The sequence below is a fragment of the Haliaeetus leucocephalus genome, unplaced genomic scaffold (genome assembly GCF_000737465.1).
Source record: "Haliaeetus leucocephalus isolate CR32 unplaced genomic scaffold, Haliaeetus_leucocephalus-4.0 Scaffold373, whole genome shotgun sequence".
In the NCBI taxonomy this organism is placed as follows: domain Eukaryota; kingdom Metazoa; phylum Chordata; class Aves; order Accipitriformes; family Accipitridae; genus Haliaeetus; species Haliaeetus leucocephalus.
The window spans coordinates 3810376-3825842 of record NW_010972809.1 but is presented as its reverse complement, the minus strand read 5'-3'; the positions used below and the strand labels follow the sequence as shown (position 1 = coordinate 3825842).

At 38.3% G+C, this 15467-nt stretch overlaps 1 protein-coding gene across 2 annotated transcripts in view; it reads right to left on the bottom strand.

Annotated features, from left to right (window-relative positions):
• Positions 1-15467, bottom strand: part of CAP2 (CAP, adenylate cyclase-associated protein, 2 (yeast)) — a 55345-nt gene that overhangs the window by 24584 nt on the left and 15294 nt on the right. For both annotated transcript variants that reach the window (XM_010573189.1, XM_010573190.1), the window contains one exon: positions 9563-9640. In XM_010573189.1, coding sequence (XP_010571491.1) covers positions 9563-9640 — 78 coding nt within the window. The remainder of the gene's footprint in view (positions 1-9562; positions 9641-15467) is intronic.

Sequence of the window (15467 nt, the reverse complement as noted above, 5' to 3'; positions counted from 1 at the left end):
CCTTTTTTAAGAATTATTAAAACCAGATGGTCTTTTTAAATATTAATACCTAAATAACCAGGCAGCTTTGATCCATGTCTTATAATTCTTACTAGAAAATTAAGAGTAGTAAGACTACTACAGTGATTAGCCAAAACACTCCAAAAAAGTTACAGCATGCAACAAGAACTGCCTTAGGCTTTGGCTTCAGAGACTTAACAGTCTCAGCCCAGTCTCATAAAATGGCCTGGCATACCAGTATTCCAACAGACCACGCCAAACAGACTTTCTTCTCCTTCACATTTTTGCAATACTCACACGAGAAGTCCCCCAGATGACAGGTTTAACAGGACTGGGGCACATGGATTTAATTGAGGAGAATAGCCTAACTTTTGAGGTTTGTGATTTTTGTGATTTGCCTGTGAAGTCACACTAAACTGAGTGGCTTGCTTAAACTTTGGCTGCTTAAGCTAGTGATTACTTGAAAATCTCAGCTTTAATTTGAGAAAACGGGTATTGTTGTCCAGAAACCTGCCAGCATGAATCACAAAGGCACAAAACCCAGCAGGTAAATATAGTTTTTAAAGATCTTATGCATTTTTAAGCTAATCTTACATGGTTTTGAGGGGTGAGATTGTTTACTGAAGATTTTTTATGTTGATGAGTGGTAACACAATTCAGACCTCACTACTATAGTGTTTAAATCAACCTGACCTATTATGAAAAAAACATAGCAAGAGAACAAATACCCTTTTAAGTTACGCTAACTGAGGGGGTGGCAACCTTTGGCGTAGGAGCAGTAAAAGTAAGCTGAGAGCATTTCGGATCAGCAGCCCCTTCATTTTACTCAGCTGCAACCAGAACAGTGTGACTATAACCTTTATTCCATGGTCTACAGTTCTGTTATTTTCTTCTGTCAGTTCAAAATCTCCATACTTACATTGTATTTTTCACATGCAAGTTTGAAACATGGAGCTGATTTGAATCAGCTGTCTTTGTATATGTTGGCAAGTAGTGCAGCCTAATAGGAATGGTTCTGTAGAGCAAAACAGTTGGTGCTGAGGTCCTTACATTCACATTATACGCATTTGGGGGGGAGGGGGGGGGGCTGTTTTGGACTAGCTGTAAATTGTGGTTTAGGTGCTGTCTGAGAGCGTATCTTCCATTTAACTTCATCAGAAAGATACCCATTTTGTACACCCTAAGACTGTTCTACAATGTGAATCACAGCATAGTAAAATGGGGCTGATTTGAAGGAAAAATATAGTCCCACTGTGAACTAAAACACTAATGTAGACAGAGCCATTATCTCTGCAAACAGCCTAGTACAGTCCCATCCCACATTTCATCCTTTCAAGGGATGAAAGATGTCATGGATAGCATCCACCCCACTCAGTTCTAACAATTTAAAAGGTGAGCATCTGCTCTCAGCTGAGACTTGATTCCCTCTATTGTAAATGAAGAAAGAGTGTCCCTGAGGAATTCTTTCCACCTATTAATAGATGTTAGAAGACTATATATTAAAAAACATTAACAGATGTGAAGATTGCACTCTAGAGGTGCTGCCATTTACTGTAAAGAGAGCCTAGAAAGACACCTTACACAACATGCCTACCTTAACAGTTAAAGCTGATGAGCAGAATCCCATCCTGTGTCTATAGGAATAAGATACTGGTAGCTTCAGTGATCACCAGTGAGATGCATTTCTGATATGAGTGGCTATGATTCTAGAATTAAATAGTTTTAGATTAACTGTAATTTCCCATATTTTGTATTTTGTGAAAGGCAATCTGTAAAGAAGACTTTAAAATTTAATTTAGTCCGTTTTTTTGTATATATGTCGTTTAAGAAAGGCCTATCTTTTTTGTTGTAGCTGTGTATCAACAATCTGAATGGAATCAGTGTTCAGATTAGGCTGAGGAATAACCTCTTTCTTTAAGTATATAGAAAATATTTTTTTTTCCAGAGGTGAATCTAAGCTAGGCCTCCCAATGCTGCACCCAGATTCCTCAAATGCTTACTTTTTTTTTCCTTTTCATTGTTACTTCCATAATGAAATACTACCAGGTTTTGTTGGCAGCTGTCAAACTGTTCTTTTAGCACTGCCTATCTCTACCTCTCCTTGCAGAAAGTGTTTCAAATTCGGTACCACAGTTTTGCTCTTAAAATTGCAGTATAACCTACTGCACCTTAATCCAATGCTTTCTCTGCAAGCATTTTCTGGTTGGCAGAAGAGACCATCAGTGAGGTCCTTCTCTATAATCACTACATTCATGTCCCTCTAGTATTCTGGTATTTTCAGGGTTCAAAGATCTCCTCCTAACTAACTACAGAGAGACATTAATTTATTCTTGTCTCGTTTTCTTAGACTGTAAATCTTCAAATAGTGGTGTAACAAGTGTTTGGTTGGTTTGTCAATAGTACAGGTTTTGCCACTTCAACTCACTGCTGTGCAACAGCAGGACTATGACACAGAGACAAATCTGCAGAAATGTCTGGTCAGCTTCATCAGCACAGAAGCTTAAACACATTTGTGTGCTTCCAAAGTGACTTAATTGGTATTTGGCTTTTATTCCTCTTAGATAGCACTTAAATTCTCAATCTAACAGCCAATATTAGCTGTAGCAATTTTGTACTTTGTGGGAAAAAAACAGGGAAGACCAAATTGTAAACCCCACATGACAAATTACTAATTTAGTGATTTGTGGGTTTATTTTGAAATGTAAACTCTGAGCGAGGGCAAATGGAGAGGAACGTGAAAGACAAATAGCTTCTAACTAGTGGAGAAATCCAGGGCCTGATACAAACTGCATGCGTCAGTTTACAGCAGTGCGGAATCGCACCCAATGCTTTTGGCCAGGACTCTGGCTGGTTTTTAAATGGACTCTATATATTGTTTTCCTGTCCACTACAGCTCTCCATGGGCAGTATATTCAACAAGGAAGGGTCCTTCTGCTTTAGGTACACAGGCAACTTCCCACACCTAATCAATAAGAACAATTATACTAATGAACTGTTTTCAACCTTTTGATTTACTACACCTCAATCTTTGCTGCTGTGATCATAGTCCATGTCAGTGGGGCCCAGGGCATTCCGGGTAGCAAAGTTCTGTCAGAAAATGGTGATCTGTTGAGCCACAATTGCTTTGTTCAGAACATCTGAGATCTGACAAGTCTTTGCTAAAGCCAGTTTGGTTTCACATGTCCCAGGACAGGGATGTTACATGGTGCAAGCTTCCAGCCTTGGACATTCATGTAGTTCACCTGAGATCTCCCCAGAGACAAACTGTAAGACTGCCAGGTTCAGTAAGCAGTCCTGGAGTCTGCATAACTATCAGAATTCAAAAATCATTGGTTGTGGTCTGTTTTAGACCAAAGTAAAATTAGTAAAAATTGAAATAACCCATGAACTGAAAAGCCCTGCTTTTCAATCAGCTGTATCCCCAGTGCTTTCCCTTTTAGAAGATCATGCACAGTCCAGAAATCCTGGAAAACAATTGTGTTGCACAGAGAAAGGAGTGTACTGGTTTGGATTTGTGTTTAGCAGAAATCAAGAATATGATACTTCATGGGAAAGGGCATGTCCCATCAGCAAAGCTCAGTGTGATCTCACTGGTGCAGTATGAATATGAACATTGCTACAGTGATTGAAAACTAGCCTGGTGATTTTAGGACATTATTTTAGGAGACAGCAGAATTCCTGTAAGAGTCTGTAGAAACCCCAGAATTGCTTAGCAGATATGTCAGGTGAGGAGCTAGACAAGATACAGAGTATCATCTTTGATAATGTCTTACTTTTGGGGTGATGCTGTTCTTAGTCCAAGTACAGACATACTGGAGCAAACAAGCGCAAGGAGCCTTTGCTTACTGGAGCCTGGTTCCTGCACAGAATGTGAACTGCTGGAGAGTCTGTACCTGGTGGTGTTGATGTGAGCCAGTCTAGAAATGTGCTATAACATGCATCTCTGGCTCTATTTCTCTTCCGTACAGGCTGGGAGATGTAGCACGGATCATGGCCCTTCTGTACTCTCTGGATCCTTAAGTGTGTCTGGGCAGAAGCTTCTTACAGCTGAGTGCACCACCCCTGGGGCAGAACTGAATCTCAGATGCATCCATCTTTTCATTGCTATTGACCTGGGAGTTGTGGCAAACACAAGTGAGGAAAGAGAAGTGGTACAAGGATACCTACTGAAGTTAACTACAAGAAAGACACTGAGGTGTTGGAGCACGTCCAAAGAAGAGCAATGAGGCTGGTGAAGGGTCTAGAGAACAAGTCTTATGAGGAGCGGCTGAGAGAACTGGGGTTGTTCAGCCTGGAGAAAAGGAGGCTGAGGGGAGACCTGATCGCTCTCTACAGCTACCTGAAAGGGGGTTGTAGTGAGGTGGGTGCTGGTCTCTTCTGTCAGGTGGCTGGAGATAGGATGAGAGGAAATGGCCTCAAGTAGTGGCAGGGGAGGTTTAGATTGGATATTAGGAAAAAATCCTTCACTGAAAGGGTTGTCAAGCATTGGAACGGACGGCCAGATGGTTGAGTCACCATCCCTGGGGGGATTTAAAAGACGTGTAGATGTGGTGCTGAGCGACATGGTTTGGTGGTGCACTTAGCAGTGTTAGGTTAATGGTTGGACTTGATCTTAAAGGTCTTTTCCACCTAAGTGATTCTATGATTCTATGATCAGAAAATATAATGAGCTTGAGGCTGGTTAAATGTAGTCGAGCACCTTTGAGAAAAAATTATGAGATAAGAGGTGTTGGGGCTATCTGGAGACTGGTAATATGTTTACAATGAAGCAATAATCAAGGATTAAAGTAGACCTGAAACTGAGTAAGAGTTTGCAACAATATAAAAAAATGAGTCTGTAAACACTGTAAGGCAGCAGGCTAGCGACTGAAAACTGTCAGTTTGTCCATCACTGCGGCTGTGACCTCATGTCGCATGCAGTTGTAGTCTTGCTGATAATAGAAATATGTCAACAGTTTGGCAAGATTTCAGAAAACAGGAGGGGGGAAGGGGTTCCCTCTGGACCTCAGGACTCTCAGGCTCTGTCCATGTCACTCTTGGCACCTTCTGTAAGTTTGGGACCTGAGGACCTTAAAAGGACTGAACCAAATTCTTCCTTAAGCTATTTCTAGATACAGAGGTGCAGGTTTGCAGCGGTCAACCAAGTAGAATGGCAGCAAAACTTGGCTCAAACTCTTTTGCATAAGTACGTAATAAATTAATGAGGTGAGGAGTATCCTTCTCTTCCTATTTTTGGAAAACAGTAAGGGTGATCCCAGTAAGTATGAAGAAAAGTAGTGGGAAATGGAATGACATAAGCAAGTCAAGGTAATTAGAAAACAAATCCTGCTACGCTGCAGAATAAGAACTCCCAGCAGTCCTGTTATTGAAGTACTTTAAAAATAGAAGAGAGAAAAAATTGAGCAATCCTATACTGAGAGAGAGTAGGGAACTGTAAAACTCCATCTTTGATTTCTACATAAAAATTCTGAGAATGAGTCCTCTATTCAAGGAAATTGCCACAACTATTCTGTTCCTACAATAGATTTTTTGCTTACCTATAGAAAATGAAAAACCTCAAGATTTGTTCTCGTGGTTCTAAGTCTAACTTCAAATACAGTTTCTTGGGTTTCAGGGTTTTTTTCCCCTTTTCTAGGAAAAAAAGGGAAAGCCCTCCTTTACCTCTTACTTTCTTCCACCCCTCTCCTCACACCTGTGTGTAGAATCTGGATATTTAAGCTAGGTATTTATTTGGAATGTTTGTCTGCACAATGTTAGTAATTAAATCCATGAGCTCTGGCAGTCATATGAACTCAGCATTTTTTTTAATGAGAAATTACGTAATCATTTATAGTCTGAACTGCATCTGTCATTTAAATCTGTTTGTAGTACTTCTTACAATGACTATGCTCATCCTGCATATGTTTATATTGATTCACATGAAAACTTATCTCATTAACTAGTTCCCAGGATGGGAACAATGCATTATTTGTGCCCTCAAAGCAACTTTTAAAGTTGTTTGAGCTCTTAAAGTGAAATGAAACAACTCATAAAGAAAAGACAGTATATAAGCTACCATTCATAAATAATTCAGTGCAGTGACTTTGAGCAGTGATCTCGTATGTTAGTATTCATGATCATAAATTAAAAAGAATTTGTTAAACAGATAAAACTTGCTCAGGAACACTAATAACTTTAAAAATTATTACACAATAAAATAATAATGTTTTAATCAGAATTGTATTTGGCTTAGACTATGGGAAATAGACAATTCAGATCCAAACTATTTCATAATGGTTTCTGAAGGTTTATGTTAAAATATATCTTCTGAATTGCCCAAGCAACATCTAAATGTATGGTCTCAAAATACCTTTTTAAACAACTAAAAAACTTCTCACAGAATATAGCAATATTCTAATTTATTTTCCCTTCTCTATCTTCTCTTTACTATCTCATATATAGTAAACAATTTATAATAGACATTTTTTTGCTTTAATGTTTGAAGTTTGGCGTCAGAAAATAATTTCTAATAAGTGGATGAACCAAAGAATCCCATCTTGCTGAATGAGCCTGTATCCAGCAGCCATTAGCTGGGACATACACAAACAGGAATATCAACCAGTGGTTTTGTCATGTGATCTCTTCCACTGCACATACAAATATAGAACATGACCATAAAAAGTAACAGAACATGCTCTCTGCAAAGTAATTTATTGCAGTTGATACTAGATTGGTATGCCAGCTGGAATTACCTTCTCGGCTTCTACTATTTTCACATATACAGATAATAAAGGCTGTGCACTGCAACAGATTCAAAATGAAAAAATATCAACATTATTAACATGAAGCAAAACTCTGCAAAAGCAACTTCTGCAAGCTTAACTGTTTGAAAATGTTTGCTAGTGACGCATAGCAGGAGTTAAAGAGCTAAATGAATACTAGAGCTTCAACATTTTCACAGAGGGGAAAAAATACTGCTTTTTGTATGATATACATTTCTCTCTTTGCTGAGCACAAAAAAATCTAAGGATTAATATACATATAGGAGCTTTCTTTTTGTTTGAATTCCTTATTCATTAGTTTATAAGCTGCAAGAGCTGAGCTAATTTATTTTTCCAGGGCATTTTCCCCTCCCTCTTTTTTTTTAAAGGCACCATGTATGACAGCCAACATGACAGGAACTCAGTAAATCCCCTCAGTCTCCACACCGCTGTCTCTGAATGTCTACAAAGCTACTATGCCATAATCGCAACTCGCTGGCTCATTCACAGCTTTACATTATAAAGCAAACAGTCTAGACAGCTGAATGACAGAATTACTCTCTTTTCTCTTGCATTTATAGATATGCTGTCATCTTCATTTGCTTTTCTCTACTCTGTGCATTCTGATACACTAATGATTAGCTTTCCTGTTTGGATTCCACACTGACTCCATGGCTCTAGGCTATAAATACAACCAGAGCCCAGATGACATCACATCAATAAGGTCCTGGGGAATGGGGGGGAGGACCCCTGCTTCTTTCCTTCTCCTGGGTTAGCTGGTGATAACCAGCTTTTTCAAAATGGTTAAGCAATGTGGCTTTACAATACGATTTTTTTTTCCTCACTGAGATGGAGATACTAAAAGCCTAGTGTCTGGAACATTTACACTCCGCAATGGAAAATACTGTTCAAGTTGAACAAGTTCAATTATTTTCAGGTCTGTCTATAGTATAGCTGAATGTATCTGTGCAAAAAATATGTGCAAAAAAGAGAAAAAGAACGAACAAGAACATGTGTTTGGCTGCCTGTAAAAAATGTGTACCTAACAGTCTTTGTTAAAAAAGCTTAAGTAACTGGACTGGGTTTGTTCTCACTGAGAAAGGAACTTTAGTCTGTAGTATTCCTGGTATTTTAATTTCGGAATGGTGTGTACACACGTATTATGTGGCATTTCCTTGGTGCTAAAAGATAGTTAAATGATGAAAGTATACTTTCTTGACTTCAACAAGTTGCAGAAATCTATGCAAGCCTGATAACGTGCAACTAAGACATATGGATACACATGGCCAGCTCTGGTGATGTTTATAGCAAGGTTTTTATTATTTGTTGCTTTTCTTAATGCTTCTGTAACTGTCATTCTGGATTGCTGGAGACTCTCTTATTACATCTGTGGGGTTTTTTTTCTGCTTGTTTTGTTGCCCTTTTTTAAATTAAAGTTTCTAAACTTCATGGTTGAAAAAAATCTCAAAGCCTTGACTTGAGGTCAGAAAGTTGTAAGGCTACAAGTGGGGAGAAGCCATTGCCATTCTCACCTGAAAAGCAGAGAACATCATACCGATAGCACATCAGCACAGGAGGCCGAAGAGTGAGCCATAGCTTTTACTCTTACCAGACCTGGGACAATACCAACACTTCAGAACATTGCATTACATTATAGGTCATCGGAAACTGTTCATTGGGGAATATTTTACCTATAAGCATGAAGAGTTTTGTGGGCCACTGGGTGCGATTGTATTCACAGCCAATATAAATGACTGCTTGAGGCCTGTACCAATGGGAATTCTGCCTGTTCTCTGTGAGTCATGACCCACTTTTACTCTCTGAGATCAGGGACAGCTGGAAAAACAACTGATCCCTTCTTGCTTGGAACTCTATAAATCTAAAGTCTCGCCTGGAATATCTGTGCTTTTTTTTTGAGTACCCTTGCCATTAAAACATACTGATTAGAAAAACTTCTAATTTGTGTCTTTAAGAACAATAGTGCCAGCAACATTTCAATAATTTATACCAGCAGCAGAGAGTTCTGATCTGAAAATATGTAGTTTAATGACCTATGGAGCAGGGAGCTAGTGGAAAAAGACAGAACTGAAGGCCATGGAGACAATGTGCAAGTGAAGTCTTCATTCTCTGCACACTCCAAGAGGGAAGGTTCAAGGGTGCTCCCAGAAAAGGGCTACATGATTGCTGTTCCCAGGAATGATACAGTGTTATTGGCCAAAACTTTGTGCCCTCCAGAAAGTCCAAATGAGATTTCATAACAACTCTGCAGCTTCCCTGAGCTTTCTACTTGTGAGGGGAGGATTTAAATAGCTGCCAATAAAATAAGTATATAAATCAACTTGATATAAAATGGTTTTTTTTCATTTTCTTGACAAAATGCTTTGCCTTCCTTCCAGAATTGGCCTAACCTGGGCCTCAGCTTGTAGAATGTTGAGTCTAGGGGCCAGTATTGATTTTTTCTCTCAATAGCTTATCCCCTGACTTCAAAGTCTGTCGTATAGCATCCCTGTAGGGCTAACAAAAAGCCATTCTATTCCATGGCATTTCCAGCTTTCCAGAGAAACACTGATCCCTCTTACAGACATAAGTGGAAACCTCCTTTGGTTTCTTCAATGATCTTAGATGTATTGGTACAGAAAAGGTTCTTAAATCTGGACCATGGCTTTCTGATTATTACAGCACCATGCTAGTAACACTGAAAGCAAGGCTCTAAGTGCGCTGTATAAATAAACTAGAAGCAAATGCAGGGAATTATATTAAACATATGGCAACACAGCCTTTTTAATACATTGCCTCTTGAAACTCTAGGTCACTTTTCTTACCTCTTGAGGCTCTTGACACTGGGATGCTAACACCAGGAAAGATCTTTGCGCTTGGAAAGCAGCACGTACCATCTCTGCCTGTAACAAAAGGAGGAATATAAATTAAACCTTAGCCTGTAACCTCCAATACCTCTTCTTGGCAGCTCAAAGTCAAGTGTGACAGCTCAAATCTTTCTTGCTGCTTCTCATCTAAATCACAGCAACACTGACTGGAAGAAATGTATTACAGTACTGGCTTAGCTATAAATTTTTTTGAAATCTAAGGTTAAGTTCCCCATCTTCTTCAGATAGGAAATAAAACGAGTTGAAATGCAGTCTTTTGGTTATCATTTATAAGATTAGTCACAGGAGGACTTAATTTTAACACTTCAGAGAATGTCTAGGCATTTTAATGGCGATGTTTATACTCGAGTGGATGATAACAACTTATTACCGCTGAGAATGGCAACCTGCAAACTTTCTGTTGAACTGTAACATGGGCTGTAGCGATGTTTAAGAAGAGTTGAGCTTGGCATATTTGCTGAGGGCCTATGCTGTAATTCATTCCTTGCCTGTCCTCTGTAAGCAGACCCTAAGAGTGATGGCTATGAGAGATGGTGGCTGAAGATATCTGGGCAATTTTACCCAACAGAACTCTAGAATTTAATACAGGTGATACTCCAGTATCACCTATACCTCATTCAAGTGGATGAGTAGTGACTGGGAGAAAGCATTATTGGTATAGAAAAGAACTATTCATAACTAGTGTATACTGCTAAATAAAAACCAAACCAAGTGCTGTTAAGTTAATCTAATATGAATAGGTACATTTATAATCACTTTGTGAAAGGGTGGGGAAGCTCATGCTGTTTTTCCTTGGGGTTTCTTCAATCTAAAAAGAAAACAAGGAAATTTTATATACAGGCCTATGTGGATGCAACTTAAAATACATAAAAGTCAGGAAATTTGAAGTTGTAGCAAAGTAAACCAGCCAAATTGTGTTTATTCATCTTAAAATGTGATGGCATGAATAAAACATAATCTGTTAGGATGAAAATCACTGCAAGGAAGATGGTAAAAAAGGCCCAACTTGGAGAGTATTTGGGGAGAAGGGGATATTATGGTCTGACAGGCTGAGATTGGAAGCAGGTAATCATCTCTATAAATAGATAAAGAAATAAATAATAAGGGAAATTGTATGAGCATAGGAGACTTAGATTTTCCAGACATAGACATAAATACCATCAATAATAGCAAGGTTTAGATATTCTTAGACATTTCAGAAGACTGACTTTTTAGTACAGAAATTCATAAAACAACAAAGTGTGTGCTATTTTAAGCTTAGGTTTTTAGTGTGAGGAGGATCTTGCAGAACAGCTGACCAAAAATTAATGTTCTAGAAGGAAGTGATTATGAACGGATTCGGTTCTTCTTAAATCGCAAGATGGACAAAAATAAATCTACAGCTAAGGCTTGGTATTTTAGAATGGCAAACTTTTAGAAAATAGAAAAATTAGTGACTTAAGATGACTAGCCTGAGGAACTTAATGATTTGAATGCAGGAAAGGATGGATTTACATTAAGAATGGATATAATCTGTGCGTGCTGGGCAGGAGGGAGAAATTGCAGGAAAGGGCTAGAGTCTCTGAATGAATAAATAACTAAAGCAAGCACTAAGAATAAGTACAAAACCCCCAAAGAGTGAGTAGAGGCCTTGATTATCAAGGAGAACTTTTTTTCAGGCATTATAAAATATAGAAGCAAAGGAATGATGGATAAAGGCCTTGTTGAACTGTACCTTGCACAGAAAAGTAAAACAAAGCCGTACTTTTTTTTAGATATGGGAACAATAAAGAAATAAAGTAATGAAGTGAGGCCAAGGCAGTGACCTGAAGGGTAATTCAGGCATGCCTACATTATTCTTGATGTATAGCTTACCCATTGTTGAATAAATGCTTTTCCCCAATTTCAAGGAAGTTGATGTACATGAAGATATTGAAAGGATAGCTAAGAAGAATGATGATAAATCAATGGGAATTACATCATTTGAAAGGGAAGTCAAATATATGTAGCTTAGTGTGACAAAATCATTGGGTCCATATTATTTTCGTTCTAGAGTACTGAAGACACTGGCAGATGGAAGCACAAGTAGAAAAGATTTTAAATATATATCATTTGGAGATAGTACCAGATGACAGAAGTACGAAATGACGGATTGGGCAAATATGCCCAAGAAGTGAGGGAAAAAGTATGTCAAGTGATTTCATGGCTGTTTGTTAGTTTGACTTCAGCACCATGCACATTTAGAACAGATTTGAAACGAGTGATTAAAAACACATATGAAAATTAAAAATGGGAGAAATTACAGTGGGATTATCTGTGGTTAAAATAATTACTTTTGGGCATTGGTTAGAGTTTTCAGTTTCTTAAACAAGGATAATGTGTCAGATCTAATATATTTAGATATTATATAAAATGCATATTGCAGGTTCCCATAGGAAACTCATACTTTAAGTGGAAATCATGCAAAGTAGTATAAAAACTCTTCAGTTGGATAAGAAGTTGGATAAACAGAGACAACAGTAGGGTATATTACAGGTGGTGTTATTTGAGAGGAGGAAAGTAGGTAGTTGTGTTTCTCAGGGATTAGTTTTAGGAATCATCAATATGTTTATTAGTGTCGTAAGAGCAAGAATTAGGTGAGCACTCATAAAATTTGCGGGCAACACAAAGTTAGGAGGTTTTAATATTGTCAAGAAGGACTCACTCATGACTTGAAAAGAGTAAGACAACTTTGTTGGCACAGGTAATATGAATAGGAGAAAATGTAGCAGTCCTCTGCCCCGCCCCTTTAAAACAATGCATAATTTTTGGCATAAATATGGAACTGATTAATTGGAAATGCTGAAGACTGGAAAATGCAAGTATAAAAGCCAGGAAGGTGGTTTTGTGAAAAGAGCTTATGCAGTTCTACAATGGATGTGGCAAAATACTTTTAGTAGAGCTACAGAAGTGTTAGTACCATTGGAGAGGACCTCCTCTGGAATTCCATGTAAAGCACTAGTCATATGTGTTAAATAAAGATGAGCTTAAATGAGAATTGATGCAGAGAAAACCTATTTGGATGCTTAGAGCAACGAGTATTTGTCATACAAAGATAAACTTTAAAAGTTTCACTTTTTTTTGCTTAGCAACACAGCGGCTGAGGAATATGATTCTTTCTCATACGGAATGTAAATAACAGAGAAGTAAGAAAACGGCAGTGGCAGCACATGATCACAGGTTTGTAAACCAGGTCATGAGTAATCATAGTCTCAAATTTAGAAGATTTCCAACTATCCAAAAAGCGAAGTTCAGAAGGGATCTTCCAAATTCCTACAAAGAACCAGCATTATTTTAAGATAGAGCTTTAAATGCTGATCAAACAGATCATAAAACATGACCAAAGTGCTCTTAGATACAGAAAATTAAGATTGGTTTGTGAGTTCTTGAACATATACTGAGCTGGTAGCATCAATGAGGTTTGAAAAATGTGTCTCTCTGGCACTTTGTATACATTGCATTAAATCCATGCTTTTGGGTTCCCTCTGGTCACTCATGGAGGCTGAGGAGGACTTTTTTCTCCACTCAGAATACAAAGGAACAACTGGTTTCTTGTCTGATCTTGTACCTCTTTCTGGAATTTGGTCAGAGCTGGAGACAGACAGTTGGATGATGTACACTGATGTTCCTAAAAGACTGACATACCTTGAGGATGCCTCATACATGTGTCTTGCTCATCTGACCGGTGATAAAACTATTGTTGGATGTGGAATCAGGATGTACTTCTCCTCCAGACACGTATTACTCTTTTATGTTTATTATTCCTTCTCCTCCACTGCAGAGTGTGGCCAAGGCCCCTTTCTCAAAATGTCTGGGAGCTGTCTTTAAGAAATCTTCTGCTATTGAGGGCACCCAAGCCATTGGTAACCTCTGGTGCATTAGAAGTGTGGCTTTTTGCATTTTATTATTATCCTAAATTTATTATAGGACATTGGAAACATTCAGTGGTCAGTCAACTAGACATTGATTGCAAGGCTTGTGCTGTTTGCCCAAAATTTATCCAGCTCCAAAAGCTTTTAGTTGTGTAGGGATCAGAGCACTCACATCTCTCACCTTTGAATTTACATCTTAATCAAAGCATTGTGCTAAGACAGTTTTTGCATTTTACAAGCAGAATTTTATAAGACTTCTGCCACAGTTACTTCCTTCTTTCTCCAACAGCATCAAAAATGGCTTTCTGAGTTCTACTTTTTCCGAGCATGCAGTACTTCTTTCCATGCATCCTATCAAAGTAATAGAAGAGCTTCTTCTCATTAAGAATGCATTAGTTCAGTCTATCACCATTCCAACTCTTTCTCGTAGTCTTTGAAACGTGACACTTCATTGCTACCTTCTTCTATTTAGCAGGCAGGCTGTGTAACTAAGCAGACAGCACTATTTTTTATAGGGAGATGGCTCTTTCATTAGACCCCCATATCCAGTGAAGACTAATGAGTGAAAATGTGCAAGGGGGGGATTTTTCTCAACAATTTGTGCAGCTCACTCAAAAGATTGCCACAGAACAAATCAGCTGAAACTCTTTCAGTTATAATGAATGATAGTAATGAAGCCTGAGTGTCAAAAATGCATGGGAATCATGAGTAAATTTATCAGAGTAGACTAGAACACAAATTTGCACACATCTATCTGCAGATAGAAATGGGCATATTTTGGAGCAACAGATAATTGACATCTAAAAACTTTGGGTAATCCTTTTGGCATTCTTGGGATTATGCATGGACACAGCAATCATCAGAAAGATTCCTCAGCTGAAGTGAATATTTTGAAGGACGCAAGTTCCTCAAAGCGTTTCCTACTTTGCTTTTAGCAGTTTGTTCTAGAGGCTGGAGGAGACAGCTGTGACTGTGGACCTGAATGCCAGGACCGTGTGGTATTCCATTCACCACCTCAGTTTCCCTATCAGTGAAGTGTGGAATAAGGTGTCTTAATCCTTTACCTCAGGTGTGTTTGATAGCTGACTTAGCTGATTGATTGATACAGTCGGAAGAGCCAAAGTCTGACCTGTATGCAATGTCGACCCAATTCCATGCCTGTTGAAACCTGTGGCTGACTACAGTGAGTGACCTCTCTGTCATCATCGCAGTAACAGCATAGACAGGCCTCTTTACAGTTAAGCCTGCAGAAGTTAATGGAGGAATCATACATATTTAGAAATCATCTTTTTAATAGCAACTGGTTTAACATTCTCTGTCACAATACAATGCCAACTGTTGATATTTCCCAGAAGCCACTGCTTGAAAAATTGCCAGAGGCTCTGGGAGAGAAGTCTAATGGTGACAATGCTTCTGACCTGTTAGAAGTAGAGCGAGTATGGGTTCCACCCAAACTTGCATGTTTCATTAGTAGACATAGATGCACTGAACCTGAAGCTTAAACTACCAGTTTGCTTTAGCAAAGTTCAGTTCTCCAGAGCAGATGTGATTTTAGGATCTATCTCTTTCTAATTTTAAATGTTGTATTCAATCTAAGTTGCCCATCACTCTGGTATCCAAGCACTAATAAATATAAATATTATTTATGTGACAACAGTTTGGCAAACTACAAGAAGAAACAGGCACATGCATTCAGACCTCAAGTCACAAGTAAATTCAGTCTTTGAAAAAAACCAATAAAACTAAACAGAAGTAAGAGAAACAAACAAAGGATTTCCTAATAAAATTTAGTCAAGAAAATTACCCTATTGACCTGATAATATTAAATTTGTCAAATGTTATTATACTTAATAATGTATTTCCTCAGAGTCATAGCACTGCAAAGCATAACATAAATATAGAATCCACTGGACTTCTGTTGTTAGAGAATAATACACATCTGCATATATATA